At 45.0% G+C, this 22,314-nt stretch overlaps 1 protein-coding gene across 1 annotated transcript in view; it reads right to left on the minus strand.

Annotated features, from left to right (window-relative positions):
* Positions 1–21,559, minus strand: part of SGPL1 (sphingosine-1-phosphate lyase 1) — a 33,096-nt gene extending 11,537 nt beyond the window's left edge. The window contains exons 1-6 of the mRNA XM_063338025.1: positions 21,484–21,559; positions 12,373–12,538; positions 10,345–10,412; positions 8,231–8,378; positions 6,479–6,558; positions 4,831–4,959 (exon numbers count right to left, since the gene is read on the minus strand). Coding sequence (XP_063194095.1) covers positions 4,831–4,959; positions 6,479–6,558; positions 8,231–8,378; positions 10,345–10,412; positions 12,373–12,538; positions 21,484–21,486 — 594 coding nt within the window. The 5' untranslated portion in view covers positions 21,487–21,559. The remainder of the gene's footprint in view (positions 1–4,830; positions 4,960–6,478; positions 6,559–8,230; positions 8,379–10,344; positions 10,413–12,372; positions 12,539–21,483) is intronic.
* Positions 21,560–22,314: the final 755 nt, after the last annotated feature.

Genomic DNA, 22,314 nt, shown 5'->3' on the forward strand with positions numbered 1-22,314 from the left:
CAGGTTAAGGAACAGCATCCATGATGCTCTTCCCAAGCACCAAGACTGGCATGCAGATAATCACACAGAAAGCTTGTTCAGGCAGCTGAAAATCCACCCAAAAAGCTGAACTTCAGCCAGATCAGCTTCCTAAATTGGCCCACAGCCGGCACATCAGTACCAACACGAGCATACACCACAGAGATGTGCCAGAGCAGCTTGATCTACAGCATCACCTTCAGCGTGGCGCAGCTACAACAGCACAAACCCTTTTGGTCAGGTCGACACGGTTTGTACCTGCAGAGGGAGTCTGCTCCTTTACAGGAGGCTTTGTCAGCTCAGTTATCAACAGCAGACTTGTTCTGCTGCAGCCAGGGCTTGAATCACTGTCACAGGATACAACTTCCCCACCGCCCTCGGCACGCCGGCAGCTGGCCAACGTGCAGTGATTCAGCACCCACACTAATGTTTTCTTCTCTCTCTAAATGAAAGTCCACAGGTTCAAGCGATGCCATGGGGGAAAAGGGGCTGGAAACAGGCATTGTTTTAGGCAGCTTTCCAACCCCGCGCTATCTTCAAAAAGCCAGGCAAAGTGTGTGGAAAAAGGCAAGCAAAAAGGCTTTTTTGTTCTTATTTATTATTTTTCAAATGGGAGGGGAGAGGAGAAAGAACAGGGAAAAAATATCCTTCCTGCTTTCTAAACTCAGTATATGCCCCTTCTGGTGCTCCCTCCCTGCAAATCCCAGTGCTCTGGGAACCTCAAAATTAAAAACAGCAATAAGAGATGTGGTCCCTATTCTAGGATTTCTTTGGCCATGCCACTTGCATGTCACTGTCAGACATAAAAGAACCACTTTGTTTCAGAGTCTCTAAAGTTTTGCTGGCATTTTCACCTCCATTCAGACCCTGGAGACAAAGCTGACCAGAAGTTTCACTGAGCTGAACGGCCCTATGAATAAGAAAGCGAACTACAATTTATTTCTAAGGTAGCATTAGAGTGAAAATATACCACAATCTACTGCATGGTCATAACGTAGTGGCAGGCTCCCATAAAACCCCTGTAAACCTGCAGGCTGTAAATTCCACTAGTTGTCTCTCTCAAGGTGACCGGCTCATCACTACAGATAAAACCTGACAGATCTGCAGAGTTTAAGCCCCCCAAGACACAGCACTCACATTTCACTGTTAAAGTCCTACTTCAAATGGGCGGCCGCCAGCTCTACGACAAAATTTGGGAGCCCCAGAATATGGGAGGAAGAGAGAAGCCAGCTTCTACAGGAGCCTTAGGTTTGCATCTGCTGATTTTGCTTCTCTCCTGTCCTCAGCTGCAGAGTAAGTGCAAAGAAGAATTCACAGAGAGATAGACATCAAATACACACAGGCACCCCCCTCCACACAATTTTCCCCTGCACTTCAAAGCTGCCCTTTCTTTTTAAAGTTCAATGATTTTTTTTTTTTTTTAGTAGTTTTTTGAAGCTTGCATAAAAGTGGTGATTTCTGCCCAAATTAGAGGGGAAATCCACAGTGCCAGCACTGCAAAACAAAATGCCTTGTGAACAGGAACATATGCACACATCAGACAAGAACAAACTCCCCCCATCCCTCCTCTCTGTACTGGGCTTAATTAGTCCTTCCAAATCATTGCAAGAATGCGATTAGAATCTCCTGGGAGCCAAAAATCACCAATTCCTGTCTCTTTGCTCTAGCATAACGTGATTAAAAGTAAGAACAAAAGTAGTAATTAGTGAGAAATAGGAAGCCATCCATCCATCACTGAAAATGATCACTTTTAAAAACTGCTTAAAAACCTGGAACATCTCTTGGTGCAATTTAAGGCAAAAGGCATGTCTGCACACACCCCACCACAAGGGCATTGTTGGGGGTTTTATGCCCATGTTTAAACTAAGGAGAATCATAGCCCCCATGTCTCAAAGGCAACTCCCGTAAATAAGGCAAGCAGCTCATCTGATTTAACATTCAGAAACCTAAAAAGCCATGTTTCATTTTAGCATTTATTAAAACACACTGAAAACCTTCAAAGAGGATGCAGGGGGCTGCTCTCTAGACACCCCGCTTAGGAAGGTGTCCACATGACACAGGGCAGGACCACGCAGGGATCCCCAGGCTGCTGAAAGCCTTGGGAACAGCACAACTGTGTCACAGTGCTGCTTTTCCCAGACTGAGCAGCAGAGCTGCTGTTCTGCAATGTGTCATGGAAATCAGAGCACAAAGTGAAACCGCCTCACTGAGAAGCACAGACAGAAACTTTTGGGTTTTTTCCCCACATGCCATAGCCACAGATACACCCTTCAGGAACACCAACAAGCCCCTTTTGCCTTCAGGGACCATTCACCAGGCACCAACAAAAATTAAGCAGTCCCAGCTGCTTTAATCAGGTTAGTAAACCCAGTGGACAGGAACCTGGCACTAAGACACACTGCTGCTCAGAAAAGGCAGGGATGAAATTCGGGGGGGAATGGGGGGGAAGAATTTGTTTTAGTTTTAAACACTGCAAAAGCTGAATCAAGTAAACCAGAAGCCTTCTCAGGAGAAAAAGCCAGCAGCACCTCCTGAACAGATCAATTTAAAGATAAAGATAACTCAGGGCATTGCACCCTCCCTGCTTTAGCCACCTCACGGTTTTACAGCCTCACCGGTTACTGAAGCATAACTGTGGCAGTCTGAGCAACCAGCTACAGCAGGGCCTTCCAGAGACAGAAAGCATAGCATCAGTTTGAAAAAATGTTCTTTTTAAATGGCTTTGTAACTGTCCAAGCCTCCAGAAATAATTCTGAAATGCCAGTTCTGTTTTGAGGAGGAAACCAGAGAAGTCTTTGAGCCCGACTACGTAAAGAGCACGTGCTCTCCATACATCCACCCACATTTCTCCATCAATGATGAGCAACTCCGGCCATTCTTCACAGTCAGGAAGTACAATGTGGGAGGGAAGACAAAAAGTCCACTGGAGAGACTCATTTGGACGAGATAATTACAGGGATGCAATTAATCTTCTGTTTCCGGCCAATCAACTTTTCAACCCTTCCTCTAATCCTGCAAATTTGACTGTTCAACCAGCTAGAACGTAACTCCATGGCAGGTTACGCGCTTCCCCATTTGCCTTGCTTCTGCTTGAATCCCAGCAGCAGCTTTGCAGCACAATCCTCAGAAGGGAGGGGAAGAAGAATGGAGCAGAGGGAAAAGCGGGATTCCCCAGATTTGTGGAGGTCTCATGTTGGCCATGATCACTGTCTGATTGCTTTGGAGCAGTTTTTTACCCGTTCTGGACTTCTCCTCTTAGGCAATTCTACTTTTAAATTTCAGGGAAAGAGCACACAGGGCCAAGGTTGGCACTTTTACAACACACTTTTTTACGTAACAAAAACTGCAGCATTGCAGGCGTCAGCAAGCAAAGTTCTCCAAGCACACGATAAGTGCCACAGAGCTATCTGACTGTTGTATCAATTGACATCTCAACTGTTGATAAAGATGCATTTCAACAGCTTTAAATCCAGCCTCTTCCCCAGTCCAGGGATAATCTCAGCTGTGTTCCCAGCACTGCAAACCAGGAAGGAGATGAGGTCAGGTTAAATGCTTTTTATAAGCAAAGAGGCATGTTCCTTCTCTAAACCTGAAGGTGGCACAAGGAATACCACCACGAGAAGACAAGTCAGGTCACAGGGTGCAACCTCCTGCTATCAAAGGCAATCACATTTTATACTCCCAGACACTGCACAATCAAGTTTCATCTTCAGTCCAGCTGAAGTTTGGTCCCAACTAGACCTATTATAAGGCTACTCCAGTACTTACCTCCTTAACACAACCAAGCCTCCAACTGTCAGATTAAGCCCATTCAAGGCCAGTTCACCCCATAAGCTCTTGTGTCAACACCGCCTTCCCATGTTGATCTTCAGCCGTTGCTGGCCTTCTCCCTCCCTAGCAGCTGATTTACAGACAAGCAATTGCCTCACGCCCAGTCTCTGAAAAATCTCATCTGGATTCTTCTCACAAATGGAGCTACTTCTTTGCAAGTTATTAAGCAGCCTGTTTGGATCACAGCTGCACCTCACCACCATGCTAGGAGATAAAAACTCAACATCCCATGCACTATGTAAACAGGGAGAGAATTTGGCCTAAGGAATTCAAGATCCTTACCAAAAAGGTAAAGTGAGAGAGAGAGGAGTGTAAAAAAAAAAATGGCCCATTTTTATAACAATAATTCACCATGCAGTATCAAAACTTTTGCTCTTTGACCAACTTCGAAATCATCAATTTAAGGACACACACCTGACTCTTGCTAGGAGCTCTATCAAGGCTTTAAAACTGGTTTCCACCCTAGCACGCTTAGGTCTTTCCACATAAGCCTGAAAAGACAGCTTTCCAGCTGGACAGATGACAGTACATGCCATGCCTGCTTGATCACCAATACTTCAAGCTGCTTCTTGGTGACCAGCCAGCCGGCCTTGTCCTCAATCTTAGCATTCAGGCAGGCTCACAGACCTCCAATTCAGAGATAAAAACTGAGGGGAGCTACTCAAACGTCCTCCGCTGACAACCAGCCAGGCTACATTACACCAGTTCTCTTTTCCAACTGCCATCAAGCCTGTATCATTTAAGAGTGTGAAAAAAAGCTGAAGTAAACGGTCTTGTCTAAAGAACTACATCCCTGAGCTAAACTGTCTCTCATAAAAAAGAGCAATTGGCAACTGACTCCTGTACCGCTATGTTGGCGTGGCAAATACCAGAACGAGCTTGACTTCAGCCTCAGCTGGATAGCAGAAGGTGCATTTAAACTTAAATCAAAGTCAGAAATATCCAAAATGTTGATGGGACACTTGAAGACAGGCTACTTACAGCACCGCAAGAGTTGGGGCCCCCGTTGAAGAGCGTACAGGCAATCCTCACTACTTCCGCTTCCATCTTCCTCAAACCAGGGAATATATCTGGATGGAGAGGATTACTCCAGGCAAACTCTTCATACACCTTCAGAAAACAAAGAAAGTTAACCTTGCAGGTGAAGCACTGAATTCTCAGTGCAGATTTGGGAACTCACCATACCCACTGTACAAGAAAATTAGCTGCATTTAACCATAGACAATACTGCAGATCTTGACTTAACTCCTTCTGCAAGCAAATATCAAAAGCTGGGAAGCTACGGCTGAGGGGGAAAAACTCACTTGTTTTTCTAGGGCATTCTGGCCTCCGGAGTGATTTTAAAACATCACAATATTTCTTTTTGTGAAGAGACCGGTTGAATTGTTTAGCTATTTTTTAAAAAGGAACACAATATGCACCCTGTGATTGCTTTACACAAAGCAGGCCAAAAAACTTACTTTGCAGAACTAGTTTTCAAGTTTACTATTAAAGGGGAATTCTGAAGCAGCTAGAAAAGCACAACTGCCCACCCACACTGCAACAAAAGTGGCCGTGGAAACCAGTATTTCATGCTTGTTCTGCAACTGCGAGCTCACAGGATAAGGCTGGAACAGGCCAGTTCTGACCTCCTGCAGTCGAGATCAAAAAGCAACTGCAGGGACGTTAAAAGGAATACAGCAGAAAAAACAGTGAATAATCAGCACAAACAGAGGGAATGTTTCCACAACACTCAATCCAAGCTGAGGCCCCTCTAGACAGGCTGCTCTGAGCTTTATGTTTCCCCAAAAGTGGCAAAGAAAATGTCAACGAGCAGAAATAAAAAAAAAAAAATAAAACACCAACAGCAACGACCAAACAGAGCTCATTACAGCTGTTATAAAAGCTGTTCCCAGGAGCAAGAAGGCTAGACTTCCCTTTCTAGCAAAACACCTCTTGAAGTAGATATATTTGAAAATAGACCTTTGGGCTGTTTAGGTTATTTTCCAACCTTCTCCAAGGGAAAAGTTCCTGAGTAGGTAAACAGTCCTAACAAAGACGCCACTGAAGCATGCCAATGCTCCATTGTTTTTAAGACGTAGACTGCCAAAAAACATTTCACAAACTTCTTTTTCGCTTAAACCAAGAGGAATTCAATTTTGCTCAGCAAAGCTATTCCAGTCTGAAGTCCCACAGCCTCCCAGTAACAAGACAGCCAAGGATGCTTTCACTCCAGCTTGCCGCAAAGGCCCATCAGTCGGGGGGCTTGCTGAAGCTGATCTACGGCAATGTTATGCCTCCTACCATTCCCTGAATTAGAAGGTCAGTACCAGTTTCCAGTTCACTTGGAACCAGCTTTTTACTTTCTTACTCAAAACACCACCTCATTTAATTGGATCCTAGTTATCTCTATGTGGTGTTTTTGCAGGAACAGTCACTTGGTTGGCTTTACACTGCCCAAACGCTTTGCTAATAATTCCCATTCCACCCACATTTACCCTAGGCTCTGTCTTCATAGTTGGGCAGTCTTAGTTTCAGATCTTCCTTATTTATTTTGAAAGCTGCTGGAATAGTGTTGAGTGGGTTCTGGTCACCCTGAAGACGCCAAGGATATCTGCAAAGATGCAAAGTTAGACTGCTTGCACTTTACCTTCACTAGCAGACGGGTGAGTTTCTCTTCACCGCTGTACACAGTCCCAGAGACTTTCCCATCCTGCCAACGTACGTCTCCTGAAAGAGAAGGAAGAGCACGCTGCTTGCAAACACAGCCATTCTCAGGAAGCACGTAGAAGTGCACAGAGAAGTCCTCCCATCCGTTCTGCAGATGAGGATTCAGCTCTTGAGATTTCACCGATGAGGAACAAGTAGGATTTTTGTGCCACAGATACAGCTATGTGCAACGCTAAGCCTCTGGCATCATGTATCCCACAAACTTAGAAAACTGCAAGTAATTGATGACTAAAGAGCGAGCAGATAAACAACATCTAGCTGCAGCAAGCAGTTATATTAATATATGTAATCCACTTAATCCTCACTCAGGCTCCCCAAACTGCTGTCCAACCAACTGAACTCTAAAGTGGCTAAAGTTAAAGCCTCTTTCAAAGAGCACCCATCACCACTCTAAGCCAAGAAGAGATGGAAAGGCAAAGCCTGTATTGCTAAAACCCACAGTGCCAGGTGCCTCAATTAAATTTCACCTAAAACAATATGGCACTGAACAAGAGCAGGCGGGTGGCACAGCATCAGCAGCACAACCACTTCAAGAGTGTTTCAACCCGCTGCCCAATGTGATTGTACTTAACCAAGTAACTTTCTGCCTTCAAACACGCCAGCAGTGTGTTTCCACTTGTTTGGTTATTTGCTCCCTCTCCTAACTGTTAGCCTCCTTCATAAAACTCAACAGCATCAGCTTCACAAGCATACGAGGCAAACATAGTCACAATCCTACCCTCATTTCCAAGCAACTTTCAAAGGGGAGTGCATGTGAGTGGGAAGGAGGGGGCCACAGGAAAAGAAAAGAGGAAAGAACAACCTGGTGAAGGAAGGAAATAATCATTTGAGGAAAAACACAGACAGAAGCTACATAAGCAATACATAAAAGTAGAAAAGCAAGAATTTGTTATAGGATACTCGACTGTGAAACTACTTCTGAATTTGGAGTAGGTGCACTGCTCTAGCAGAAAATTCAAGGCATTTCTCAAATCTGGGGATAGGAGCAGGGCTGTCATATCTTCTCCTCCGGGCAGCAAGTCGCCCCAATTTGCTCATTACAAGTAATAGGTACGTGAACCAGGGTGGAGATATTTACATGAGTGAGGCAACTCAAATTAAGCTTCAGACACTGCTTAATTTGACTCAAGCCAGGAGAAGAACATCATGACTTCGCCTTCCTTAATTAATATTTTCAAGGTGCAAACCATTATGACTGATTGAAAGAGTCTTGGAAATTCCCTAAAAATCCTGCCTGGAAGTTGCTGGGTTTTGGGGTGTGTTTTGGTTTTTGTTTTTATTATGAGTATTCCCTGGGGCTTCACAGAAAACACATTTCTGGTAAAAGTCAAACATCAAGGCAACTGCTCAGAAATGTAATCAAAAATGCATTCAAGCAATTTCCTCCATATTTGTCTTCTCCTTAGCTCTCACATCATCAGTCTAGCACTCTTGGGGAAGGAACAGAATCTCACTGTAAATACCCAAATACAGTATTAGAAGTCATGAATACTGATCTTAGTCACTTCCAGAAGGAAAACAGACAGAAATTTGTAAGCAAAGAGCACCAGGGAAGAAATATTTAAGATGAAACCATGAGCAGGAGTCATCAAACCCCATTTAAGAGAATAAGTCTAATGTCAGGTCTATGAAACAGACCCATCTCTGCTGCAGTACAGACTCACATTCGTACCTTTTGCGCTATACTCTTTCATCTTCTCTAGTACTTCAGGCTGGCTCATGCCTTGTTCCGGCAGTGCTTTGATATAATCCTTTTCATCTTTCAGGAAGGATAAACTGGAAGTGACATCATTCAAGGCTTCATCAATCTTCTTTTGAATCTAAAAAGAAAGAAAAACCCTATCAACGATGGCACTGGCCATATTATAAATAATTGTTGAGCGCATGCAACACTGAACTCACTAACTACACCCATACTATTGAGCAGAATAGATAGGAACTGGTTCAGCTCTGTGACCAAAAAGCACAGCAGAGTTGACAGTCACACAGTCCAACTCTTCCTTCCTACCAACCTCTCCCTCCAAAAACAAGCTGCCTGGAACGGTGAATTGGCACGCACTAGTCTCTAAACCACACTGGGAACTGCCCACGGGAATGCCAGCTGCCACAGCCCAGAATTGTGCCAAGTAACCACTATAGGCGATTGCAGAGTGGCACTTGAGCCACTGCATGGCTGTGTTTCATTTAACAGCACAGACACCACCACCACAACGTTCAGACGGAGTACATTCTTTACTGGGTACCGATGAGCAGTAGGAGCTTTGAGCCCCTTCCTTAATGCTTGAGAAAACAAAGCTCAAGGCAAAAATACTGCCTTTTTATCCACCGAACCTTTTTAAGTCACAGTTTTTAACTTGCAGAAGTCTTCAGATGTGTGCTATTTTGTACCTTGTCTCCTCTGCCATCATACACATAGTTTAGAAACTCATGAAAACAGAGAGAAACAATAAAGAAATCTCCACTACAGGCACAGTTAGGAGATTTCTTTCCTCCCACCCACACGTTACATCCAGGAGGCCCAGACTTCTCGCAACACATTCCGAAGTACAGACTCTTCTTCCAGGCAACACCGGTGTTGGGATAGCATCAGCTTTAAAGACTTTTGGACATTGGAATGCCTCAAAGTCAAGGCCTCCTGTAAGGACTGATAGGTTATCAGGTATCAGCCTACCAAAGAGTGGAAACAGTACACAGATAGGACACACCAGGAGTCCTCTAGCACAGGAGAGCTTAGCAGCGCTAGCCCCGAGAAGGTAAGTATGGACAGAGTTGGAATTGTATACAAGGGGCCCAGAAGGTGTCCTTTTCTAACAGGCAGACAAAAAAATACAAGTCATTAATTCATCTCATCAAAGGCTACTCAAATCAGAAGGTAAAAGTTGGGGCACTTAACATGACATGAAGCAGGGATGCTAGTCCCATCCAGAGGGCTGAGGGAGAACCTTGAGAAATGCTTCCATGTCCATGGCAAAAGGAAAAAGTTCCTCTTTGATACTTTCATTTGATAGAATTGCCTGTAACAGACCCGACTCCCTGAATCAATGTGTAAATCTGCCAACACATCAAGCAGAAAGAAGGGCAATCATCAAGTGTGATACCATATGTAAAGGAAACCAAGCTGTGCATTTCTCAATCATTAAGTCATTGACGTGCTAAAACATGCTGACATTTGTAGTTTCAAGCTTTTATGCAAAAAAAAACAAACCCACACAAACACACACCACTAAAGCTTTATTTTCAATGATACACAAACTTCTGACGTCTTTGTGCTATAATGCTAACCATTGCTAATAGGTATCTGAGCTCTAAACTAATCATGGCCAGTCATCTGACTAAAAAAAATTATCTTTCTGTGTTGCACAACAAACACTTGGCTATCTCACACTTGCTCAAGAATAAGACATTCTTTCAGAAGAACAACAGGTCCAATCCTGTCCCCTTCTTCCATAAATAAAATTATTTTCTCAAAAATCTAACAACAAGGAAATGTTACTGGAGAATTCTCTAACTACTGGAGAATTCTGTAACTGTACTTACTGATTCTTGGTTAAAAAAAAAAAAAGGTGGCACCTGCATTTTATGAGAGTGATATTATTACAAAAACACTAGGCAGAAATTATAACTTTCATTAAAGCAAGTGGCAGCAGAAGACTTTCCAGACCTCTATCCTTGGATCATATCACCATAACATGACAGATAAGATGCATAGAACTGTAAGGTCTCTGCACTATACAGGCTGAAACAAGGGCCTGCAATAATATTTTAAAAAGTTGTCCAAATACTTACCATAGCCCCAACAAATGGCATTTTTCTCAGTAGCTTAAAGAACTGTTTTTTAGTTCGGGACATTAAACCTGAAAGACAGAAGTCAGAAATTAACGTAATATGACTCAAGAAACAAAAAAAAATAGACTGGGAGCACAATGCTTCCGATACAGCCTCAGTATTTCTGATCCAGGCTAAAAAGCCACAGTGACACAGTGACCAAGGGAACAAGGTGTGACAGGTTAGCTTATCAAAGAGCAAGGCTCAGAAATGGACCAGGCTACAGAAACACCTGGGTTGCAGAACAGCAGCCATCTGTGGGAATCAATAATTTGACTCGTTTTCTTACTTAAACAGGAACTTGCACCCACACGTGGAATTTTACAGAGAAGAAAGGGATTTTAAGATTTGCTAAAGGCAAGGTCTCCAGCAAAAAAGGGAAAGCACTTTAAATTATTTTCTACATCTTCAAATCAAATTAGTACTGTAACATGAAAACGCTCAGCAATGTGAAACAGGCACCCAGACCAAAGGAGGAAATAGCAGTTCAGCCATAATGTGACAAGGATTCACCCGGTGTCTGGCCATCCGATATAGGAAATGCATGATGCAATGGGAGGTGACTCAGGGGAAGGACAGAGGGAAGAGCAGAAATTCCACCACAGTCCACATACTGAAATGAGAGAAGCCACTGATGACAAACACCAGGAAATTCCCGGGGTAGCTCTAAAGGCAGGAATGAAAGCAGGATGACAAAGATGCTTTATAGCCACAAAAAAAAAAATGCCTTTTGAGTCCTACAAGCATTTCAACTGAGCACCAGCAGTTACAGAAAACTTATGCCAAGAAATAACTACACAAACCTTAAAAACCAACCATTTTAGGACTTTGCCATTTTATCCACATTTTCTCTGCCACTTTGTATATATTTTGAAAAGCTACAGAAGGACAGTAATTGCAGTTTGGCACACTCTGTAGCAATCACTTGTTAACACTCTGACAATAACATTTCTATTGCACATTTCAGTGTGCATATTGTTTCATTAATGCCTGCCACAGTGAGAAGACTACAAACTCCTGAAAAATTCAGACGATCTACTCAGATCTTAGAAAAGTTAGTCAATAGTTTAAAAAAAAAAAAAACACTACTGTGCAACAGTACAAATACTAGGCAAGAAGCTAACACAACCCTGTACTGAGCAAAAGATTCATATCATTTGTCCCTTCCATAGATGTTCCCACTATTCAGCTACGCCTGTCTTTAAAAAGAAAAAAGGCTGGTTGAGGAACAGAGAGGCACAGAAGTAAACACTGAGTTAAAAACTTGGCTATTTTTAACAAACTGTGTAACTCTAAGGCCTGTGGTAACTGCAAAGCACCATGTTCTCTTCTGAGGGCAAGGTAGTTATCTCTGACCATCACACAGGCAGAGAAAAGTGCAGGTTCATCAAAAGAGATCTCACTGCAGAGCTGTCAATATCAGAAACTGCTCAAAACAGGAAGATGCTCCGGGAAGGGGGAAAAAAAAAAAAAAGAAAAGAAAAACCACACAACAATACCACAAGCAATTATCTTGAACATCCTGAGGATGAAACATGCCTCCGACACCAAATCAAAACCATGTCTCCTCCCCCAGCAGGAAGAGAAACAATCAAGAGCAAGAGTTATCCAGACACTTTTCTCCAGTGACTAAGTCCACAGGAACCCAGCTCTCAAATAAATTTCCCCAGGTTTTGAGCAAGAAGAGAGTGTTGCGACAAGTAAATGGTTTAGCCAAAAGCAAAAAGGAAACAAGAGGAAGGGAAGATGCAGGCACATTCCAGGCTGGCCTACCGCACCCTCTGAAGGAATGGAGGTGTTTCATTGATCTGACAGGCCTTGACCTTAATTTGGAAGAGGGTTTTGTTAATACTAGTTGACAGCAGAAGGCCTGTTTTAACAAGATTTTGGCCTTGTTTCGTACTCTTTTCCCTTCACTACTTAGGAACAACTCTGTCCCTCCTCTCTTCCCCCAAACATAAAAAAACCCAGCCTTTTTCAAATACTTACTCTCGGACTGGAAGAGGAAGCCATGCAGCCATACACTTAGAAGTGTAGAGGAAAACGTCAACCCAACCAGTTGCCAGGGTTCAAGTCCTTCACACTGGGCATTCACAAAGCTTGTTGCTTTCTCCCAATACATTTGGAGGATTTCCTTGTAGGGAATAATGGCATCCTGGCAGGAAAGAAAATGACACAGATATTGACAGAAGTTCAAATGGGGCATCAAATAGTCTATGTGTGTCATCCATTAAAAAGGTGTTTTTCAGTAGGCAGAACCCATGCTTTCCTTAATTCCTGTAAACAGAACAGGTAGGAGATAGTTGTCATTCATTTTTAGTCACGAGCTACCGACAAAAATACACATCTTAGGAGATTTCAAATATTCAGAGAGAGAGGCCAAGGGCAGACGAGTAATATATGCAAGCTTACAGTCCCAAGACTCGTCATCTGATATTACCATGGCCCGAGAGATGCAATTGTGCTATCTCAATATTTTTTCCAACGAAGTGAATGAAGACTGAACTACTGCCTTCACAGGTGCCACCATTCATCAGGTACCACCAAAACAGGTCTATTAAGTACCCCGGGCTGGATTTTTAAAGAAGACGAAAGTACTCAGCAATTCCTTACATTTAGGATCTAATAAGTACTTTCCATACAAAGGGAGAACAGAAAAGACAAACAAACACCGCTGCTGCCAAAAGAAACCCAGAAAACCGTGATGCAACAACAACGTCAAACTAGTAATTACTGTCAGGACAGAGCCCAAGTACCTAATCAATATTTTCAAAGCACGCTCTCTTCAAGAGTCTCAGAAGAACAAGGTGGGGGAAAAAAAAAAGAAATGTACACAAGGGCAAAAAGCCTTTTTCCCCCCAAAACAGGGGTCTTCAGTACAATTCTCTGGGAAAAGCTTTCTAGAGACAAGAAGAATCCAGGTAACCACACCTTGTTTGGAGCTATGACCAAAAATAAGTATTTGGGGGGACTGTTGCATGTTACAGACAAAAGCTTATGGATTTTACTTTACTTTATTTTTTTTTCCCCCTCGCCTTTTCATCTACCATCGAGCCTAGTTTTCCCCAGTTTTGCTGGAGAGTTTTCTGGGGGCACCTTCAGCACTACAAAGCTTCACCCTCCAAACAACAGAGAAAGTACACGGGGCTTTTCAAACGACTGGTTAATAAACCTTGGAAGGAATATATCCTTGATACCTATGCTGTCATGCTCTTAGTGGGTTTAGAGCAGCTTGCAAAGATGGATATAAATAAACCACTAAATTAAAAGCTGCTAAAACTTCCCTTCTCAGAACCCTTTACAGATCTCACTTCTGGGTCAAGTCAACAACAGAAGCAGCATTTAATTTTTTTTAGGTCACATTTAGGGGTAATGTGACATTTCAGTACAACTGGAGAGGCTACAAACAGCCTAAAAAAAAACCAAGTTCTCCCAAATAATCAATGGAAAAAGGCAAGATTCCTTACATACACACAAAAAAAAGGCACTAATGAATATTCACTACTTTGGAAAAGCAGTGAAATGCACATAATGCAAGAAAGTTCAAAAATTTTTAAGCAACCCAAACATAAAGCTAAAAAATTCCAGTAAAACAACAGTATCAATCCATTGCAGAGGACTAATATCACCCACGCTCCAGCACAGGCTGAAGGACACGGACTGAACTGGGCAAAACCAGGTCCCCTCACAAGGAGCAGCACTCAGCTATGAGAAGTCAAATTAGCACCCATCCGCTTGGCAAAGGGCAATTGAAAAATACACCAGCTACTTCAGCCCTGAAAACAAGACAGCCACATAAACCACTACAATTAAGCAATGTCCTAGCTAACGCCCAGTCTTCCAATCCAGTCACCACAAAGCTGATTTAACCCTAGAATTTAAGGGAAGAGCTACCTTTCTCAACTAACCAGAGGTGGTACTTAAGTTTCATCGAGTTTGCACAATCTTCTCTGAAAAATCCCTGGAAAGGCATGTTTACCCTACAACAGCAACATTGGTTCATTGCCTAGGAGAGCTAATGCCAGGATATCATCCAGTTTTGGAACTGCACTTAAAGGATGGAAATGGAGCCACTAACATGCTGGTGTCTCAACAGCTGTTCTCAACTGACAGCAAGAAAATGCTGCAGCATCAAATATAAAGTGGCTTGTGCTTTTTTCCCTGAGGATGGACAATAGAATCATAGAGTTGGAAGGGACCTGAAGGATCATCTAGTTCCAAGCCCCGTCCAACCTGGCCTTGAACCCCTCCAGGGATAGGGCAGCCACAGCTTCTCTGGGCAACCTGGGCCAGGGGCTCACCACCCTCACAGCAAAGAGTTTCTGCCTCAGATCTCATCTAGATCTCCCCTCTCCCAGTTTAAAACCATTACACCTTATCCTATCGCTCCCCTCCCTGATCCAGAGTCCCTCCCCAGCTTTCCTGGAGCCCCCCTTTAGGGACTGGAAGGGGCTCGAAGGTCTCCCCGGAGCCTTCTCTTCTCCAGGCTGAACCCCCCCAGCTCTCTCAGCCTGTCTTCACAGCAGAGGGGCTCCAGCCCTCCCAGCATCTTCAGTTCTCACAGCTCAAGCCCTAATTAGCTGCTGCTCCTCTGTTGGAGGCCCCAGAGCTGTACGCAGGACTCCAGGTGGGGTCTCACCAGGGGAAAGCAGAAGGGCAGAATCACCTCCCTCGACCTGCTGGCCATGCTGCTGGGGATGCAGCCCAGGATACTGTAAGCTCAAAATCAAAACAGCACATGAACTTCTAGACAGCAGTCACTTAAGTCAATGGCAAAGCTAAAATAAATGAATCTGGCGAGAGATTGGTCTCACTCTTGGAAAAAGCTCTGGACAGAAGACCCTAGCCAACTGCCCATTTTGTTGTCAAATGACACACTCCCCACTGAAACCACTCGGTTCTGCAGCACACCAGCCATTACCTGGGGCAGGAGGAAAAAGTCAGTCAGTTTTTCTAGATGCAACGAATAGCAGTGGCAAATCCTGCATCCTATCACAGGGATAAGCAAATCCTTGGAAAAGCCCTTCTGTCCTCTCTTTTCTGGTCTGTAAATTCAGGCTGCTCGACTCTGAACTTCCCATTACTGGGATGCAGACAAAACATTTTACCTTAAGTTTATTCCAAGCTAGAAGAGTGCATACCAGCACTGATATATGGCAACTCAACAGTATGTCCAAGTTTTGAACATGTAAGAGAAAATTTTCATTCTGTTAATTCTAAGCCATTGAAGAATTTCTTTCCCTTTCTTGCTTTAAAAAAAAAAAAAATAATAATCTGAGATCACTCCACAAAGAATACAGTTTGACAGGGTAAAATTTTCTCTGTATTTCTCACTTTTTCCTTCTTCAGTCATTTCATACTTACAAGAGTTCGAAGGATGAGACTGATCAATTTAGGAGGATACTAAAAAGAGGGATTAAAAAAAAAACACCAGTGAAAATTGGCATGGAAGACAAGTTAGCAATGAAATACAGTATCTCAGCTCCCTAGCTAGCTACACACTCAGCATTTTTAAAGCACCTCTCTGCCCCACGGCATCCAGCAAGATATGAGAGCGCTTTACGTTCTGAATTAATAACTTAATCCTAGAGAAACTAGAGGGAATTCAGAAGGTTGCATTCGAATGCACTCTGTTTTTATTACACCCAACAACATGTGATTGCAGCCTCACTGCTGCAGCCCTACACCGCTTCTTTATTTTAGGGGGAGGAGGAAGGGTAATAAATATATTGCCTGCGTTCAAGCCAAGCCATTGGAATCCCTTCTCCTGCAGCCCTGAAGGAGCTGTTCAAAACAGAGTGAAAAAAGAGGTGGGTTTTTTTTTCCCCCCAACCAACCTCAGCCAAAAGAAGTGTTCATCACATGCAATAAGGTGCAATAAGGGGGGATGCACTTCCAGCTTTGCGGGATTATAACATCCATTTGCCCCTGCTATTACCGCTTACCCAGGTGGGATAAAGACAACAAGCTGGCCTGATTTTAAGCCTATCTACAGGACAGAATTTCATGTAAGACAATAACCTGCTTATTTGTGAAGGCATCAAAAAAATAAAAGTTTCCTTTCCCATAGCAGGAGAGTAGATAAGCTGGTTTTATTTCCTTAAGAGAACCTTTCCCCAACAAAAGCTTCACAAGACACAGGATTATTTTAGAAGCTGTTTAAAAGCCTGACTTATAAGCACACTGAAAAGCATGGGAGAAAAATCTCCACTGGAGGATTTGGTTTTAATTCTCAGAGCATTAAGACAGACCCAGGTATCCGATAAAATACTAATTGCTATCATTAGGAATTGCAGTGTTCATTTGTACCGATATTAATGCACTCAGCAACCCAAGCAGTTTACATATTGAATTTTTAGCTCCACAGATTAGGGATACATCCTTAGTACTTTATTTCTAAAAGCCATTAGCTAGCTGAGCTGGTTCCAGGGATAGCACTTATGCCACTACAAAAGAGGACAAATTAACTGCAGTAATGCTCTTCTGTCCCAGATGACAGAAAAGAAAGAGGGGAGGAAAAAAATGCCAAAGCTAACGAGAGCAGATTTTGCAGTTTTGCCAGAACAGCATTTCCTCAGCTGTGAGTTTTAGGACTCAAATAAGCCTTTAAAAAAAAAAAAAAAAAAAAAAGAGAGAGAGAGAACAGAAAGGCAATAAACTGGAGGACCTCACACTTTTGTTGCAAGTGCCTCCTGTTTCTGACACTGTAAAGTGGAAGCACTGTTAAAGTTTACCTCTGGGAAGAGTAGGAAAAAAGGTTTTATCAGCAGAATCTTCCTTCCCTCAGGAGAGCATTTAAAGTGGGCCACAGAATAAAAGTAGCTTTTAAAGGCAAGTTTATTTTAAGCGATAGCATGAGTCTTAGGCTGACTGTGCGATTAGGAACTGCTAAGATGAAACTACATCCTCAACTTTCACCTGAACCCACACATTTCCCCAAACCAGGGACCTTCTGACCACCTCCCTGTGCCTGAACCTTAACATTTGCCATTTGTCTTTCCTCACTTTGACAGAGCCAATGAAGGAGGTGGCATGTCACACAACTCGGCACATAGTAAATCAAGGCAGAAGGAGATTGCTCATAGCGACTGCACCAGCCAGGCCAACTCTGATTAGGGTAATGTGCAGAACACAGGTATTGCCACTGTAATTAAGGCCTGTGCTCCTACACAACAAGTTTTTTTCCCAGGAGAAGGCTTCCTGACTGAAAATAAACCGCACAAAACCAGCAATGACGCAGCTGCTTGGTTTGTTTATTCTGCTCCTATGAAGAAGGAAGACTTCAATTAGCAGTGCCTCAGCTAACACCTTGTTGCCAGTACAGGCACATCTGACCAGCATAACTACGCAGCATAACTGGCCTCGCCGCAGGTAAGTACTGGACTTGCTGCCTTCAGCCAACCATCTTCCTACCGGAGAGCCAGGGAATGGGATTGAGCAACAACGCCTCGGCCTCAGAGGGTGCTAGTTGCTGCGTGTGTTTTGATTCGCACCCCAGTAATGATTCCGCTCCTCCGTCCCTCCCTGCCACCCCCAGCGTGACAAATAGCTTTACATAAGCACCAGGCAGAGAATATTAGGAGCAGTCAGCTCCTAATTATAGCTCAAGGTTTGGACTGCATGCTGACCCCCCTCAACAAAGGATGTGGGCATACTGAGTGATAACAGACACAGGATCCCTCAGAAATGAAGAATCGTGGACTATGAAAAATCGTGAAAGAAAAACACATACAGGTCATGCTCATCTTACCACAGCTCCCTGGTACCACCAGCTTCTTCTGCGTTGCGTTTATTTCCACCACTGCCATACTGAAACCTTTTTTTTTTTATCCAGAGGGACAGCAAATTATTTTTTTTTGCCATATAGTGTATGCAAAATGAATAAATATGTACTATCCCACCAGCCCTGAGAGTTCAAGGGGAGTGGCTAGACAGCGGCTAATTATAGCTCCAGCACAAAAACAAACAAGGCAGCAACTCAGACTAAGACCAGCAGCATCCCAGCTTCCACTGCAGAGAAGGAATGTAAAACTATCAAAACAAGATGGCAAAAGGCTGATGCAGGCTCAAAAAATGTGTAGTTTTACAACAGCCCAAAGGACTCCAAAATTAGGTGCGATTTCAAGTTTCATTTAACCCAAAACACACACAAGATGTTGTTACCTATTGTTCACTTTGCTCACTGCAAACCAACCGGTTTATAAAAGCAAAGTTTCTGCAAACATCCAGGTATGCTCCAGGTATCACAGATCTCGAATCTTGCAAGGAACAGGATTCACTCAATAGATGCCTTACACTAACCCATTACGGATCTCTTTGTGGGTCACCAGCTCCAAGAACGTGCAGTTTCCACAAGGAAAAGTCCTCTCCCAGCATCCACAACAAATAGGATAAAAGCAGCGCTCGGTTCCCTGTGTGCTGGGACTCATCTGGACACATTTGTTCATTCCTCCACTCAGCAGCCTCTCTGACCACACAGTCCTTCCTGCATGCCTTCTGGAGAGCAAAACTGGTATTTATTTGAAACATTTTGCGAGTAGCTCAGTGCCATGCAGCATTAAAAGTCTTGGTGGGAGCTGTCTGAAAGCAGACGACAGCATGGCAATTGTTCTGGGAATGGGCATCCACGAACAAAGGCAGCACCAAGACCTGGCACAGCTTCCCAGCAGGGTTATGCAAGCCTCTGACAAAACCCCTAGTATCAGCACAAATGAATGTCGCTATTATACATTTAAGGGCCTTATTCTTGGGCAACTTTGACCACAGCGCAGGAATCCTCAAAGACTATCTTATCAACACCAATGCGCAAAACCCTTCGGCCCCTGTGATACCTCGTCACATGCCCTTCCCGATACGTGGCACGGATGGATCTCGATGAGCTAGGAGGAGCAAAGGAAACACTCAGAACATGAGGACTTCCAAGCAACTTTTAGCTGCAAATTTCTAGGAAACGCAAATATTTCCAAAATAGAAGAAAAAGTCATATCACAATCACCACAGCCCAATGCAAAGAGGCTGACACACCCACTACTACAACATCAATCGACAGAAGCCAAATCTCAGTTACACATCATGCTCCAAGGAGAGTACTAAAACATTCTTCAAAGCCCCTATTGCTACACTAACCAGTAAAGGGCCATGGCCATCTAACCAGTACACAAAGCGATCTCAGTACTAAATACTCCAGATGAAAGGCCTGCTAATACTTGAAAGGGAATGCCTTTGACCGCCTAGGACACAAGAAACCGGAGCAATAATTGTAGGTCAAAAATGCATCGTTCCGTTTCCAAAAACCAGAGCATGAACAGATCAGGCCTTCTAAAACATCCCTCACTGCACACCAGGGTCTGTGGTAGGAGACAGCTGCTGCAAGAGGAGATCTGACCAAAACTACACCTTTTTATTGCCAGAACAGTGTGTCTGGCAGAAGAGACAAGCAGCACCTCAAAATCCTTACTCAAGGAAATGGGCTCTACTCAATCCCATTTGCCAAGCAAGACAGTCATAGCAAGGTTTTGATCACTGCCACACCAGTCAAGCCACATGCACGCAATAAATGCTGTGATTAGGTTTATCTTACCACCACCACCAAACAGTGGAAATGTGCACTGGAGAAATCAAAGGCAAAGAGCAAGGGACTATCCCAGCAGACCCTCCCCTGCTCAGGCTAGCAATTCATCTATGACTTTTAAGGGTAGTGAGAGGGTAGAAAACTCTTAGTAGGCTGGAAGTGTGTGGTACATGGGAGAACCAAGATTTTTCTTCATCTAGGTAAAATATCCAGGGCCTCGCAATCCCTTTTACTAAGGTCATGGGAAAGATCACAGCGTAAAACCACAATTTAGGAAAAATGCTACATATCAGGGTTTCTCCAGAGAAAGCTTCAGTCCCTGAGTACGCAGACAACTTCGTTAGCTTTCCGGAAGCCAGGAACCCTGTACAATAGCTGCTCTCTAGTCTAAAGAATAAAATAGCAAACCTGCACAGGTCTTCCAGATGCAGTAAGTAACTGTATTCTCTGCAAAGCACTGGCACAGAGAGACTAAGGTGAGAACAGCCTGACTGCACAGCACGCTTCCAGAAACCCCAGGCCAGTCTAGACCACACCATGTGCAAGGTGTGCAGTATTTACTCGGTTCCAAAAGACCTGACTTTTGGCAGATGAAAGCTACCGAAACACAAGCCGTGCAAGCTCCCGATGCTGTCCTAACCTACGTGCGCCCACAGGTGAAAGGCATGCCATGGGCCTTGCTTTTATCTCCCACTCGGAGGTGGTGACACAGGGGCTGGGCACAGCTCCACACCAGAGTGGAGAGAGTAACCGGCACTTGAGTGTTGGGGCACCGGCAGCCGCTCCCCGTGACCGAGTGGGAAAAGGCAGTCGGCCAGGGAAAAGGCAGTCGGCCAGAGACGATGCTCCTTCATCAATCGTGGTAGCAGCCATGATTTCAGGCACCTTCCTTGGCGGGGGGGGAAAGAGAAAAAAGCTGGCACCCCTTACAGGTCTGAGGGCTCTGAAAACGAGGGCTGTCTGCCGGTACCAGCTATGTTTCCAGCAACCCCGGTTGGGACCGAAGAAGAGCGGACTTCTCGACTACTTCCAGCCAAAACAAAAACAATACACAAACAAACAGCGTCTCTGTTAGCAAAAGAACTTTCAGCAGAGCTCAAGCGCCCAGAGCAAGCAGGGGAAAACCCAATTCCTCCCCCCCCCCGGCTGAAAGACACCCACAGAACCAGACGAAAACACCATTTCTGACCCTCCCTGTCCTGAAACGAGACACCTGTGGGACAGAGGCCTGCGAGGGTAACTCTCCATCTCGTTCAGGGGCACGGCATGGGCCTCGCCCGGCCGCCGGCGGGGGTCGGGGTTGGGGGGCCGGCCCCCCCCCTCAACCCTGACCCCCGCCGGCGGCCGAGGGAGGCCAGGCGGCTCCTGAGACGGCGACCGAAAGCCCCCGGCCCACACCCGCCCCCCGCCGGATAAGGCCCCGGCCTCGCCGGCTGAAGGCCGGGAGGACGCAGGCCGCGCCCGGGACGCCCTCATCTCTCCGCCAACCGAGTCGGGGACCTCCAACCACCCCAAAACTCCCCGCTCACCATCCCGGCTGCCTCCTCCTCCTCCTTTTCGTCGTCGTCGTCCTCCTCCTCCTCCTCCTTCTTCCTCCTCCTCCTCCTCCTCACGGGGTCCCAGCCCCTCCCGCCCTCATCGCGGCGCCCCCTGCCGGGCGCTCCCGCCGCCGAACGGGAGGAGCGGGGCGGAACGGGAAGGGCTGTTTTGGGGAGGGCCCGATTCGAGGCCCATCCCTCGCATGGAAAGGCCGCAAAGTCAGGGCTGGAGCCCGGGGGGTGGGCGGTCTTTCGGTTAAAAGCCTGAAAAAAAAAAGCCAAAAAAAAAAAAAATAATGGGGTTTTAGAACCACACACCCCCCCCCGGAATCGAGACACACACACACACCCCGGGTGCGAGGAACTGGGAAAGCTCCTGATGAGGGCAGTTTGGGGAATTAAGGAGGAAGCAGCAGTTTATAGAATCGTAGAATGATTAGGTTTGGAAGGGAACCTTAAAGGTATGGATTGGAATGAGGTGATCTTTAAGGTCCCTTCCAACCTAAACTATTCCATGATCGTCTCATTCCACGCCCCTGCCCTGGGCAGAGACACCTCCCACCAGACCAGGCTGCTCCAAGCCCCGTCCAACCTGGCCTTGAACACCTCCAGGGATGGGGCAGCCACAGCTTCTCTGGGCAACCTGGGCCAGGGGCTCACCACCCTCACAGCAAACAATTTCTGCCTCAGATCTCACCTAAATCTCCCCTCTTCCAGTTTAAACCAGTTCCCCCTTGTCCCATGGCTCCCCTCCCTGATCCAGAATCCCTCCCAGCTTTCCTGGAGCCCCTTTAGGGACTGGAAGGGGCTCTGAGGTCTCCC

This window comes from Chroicocephalus ridibundus, chromosome 6 (assembly GCF_963924245.1).
Source record: "Chroicocephalus ridibundus chromosome 6, bChrRid1.1, whole genome shotgun sequence".
NCBI lineage: Eukaryota > Metazoa > Chordata > Aves > Charadriiformes > Laridae > Chroicocephalus > Chroicocephalus ridibundus.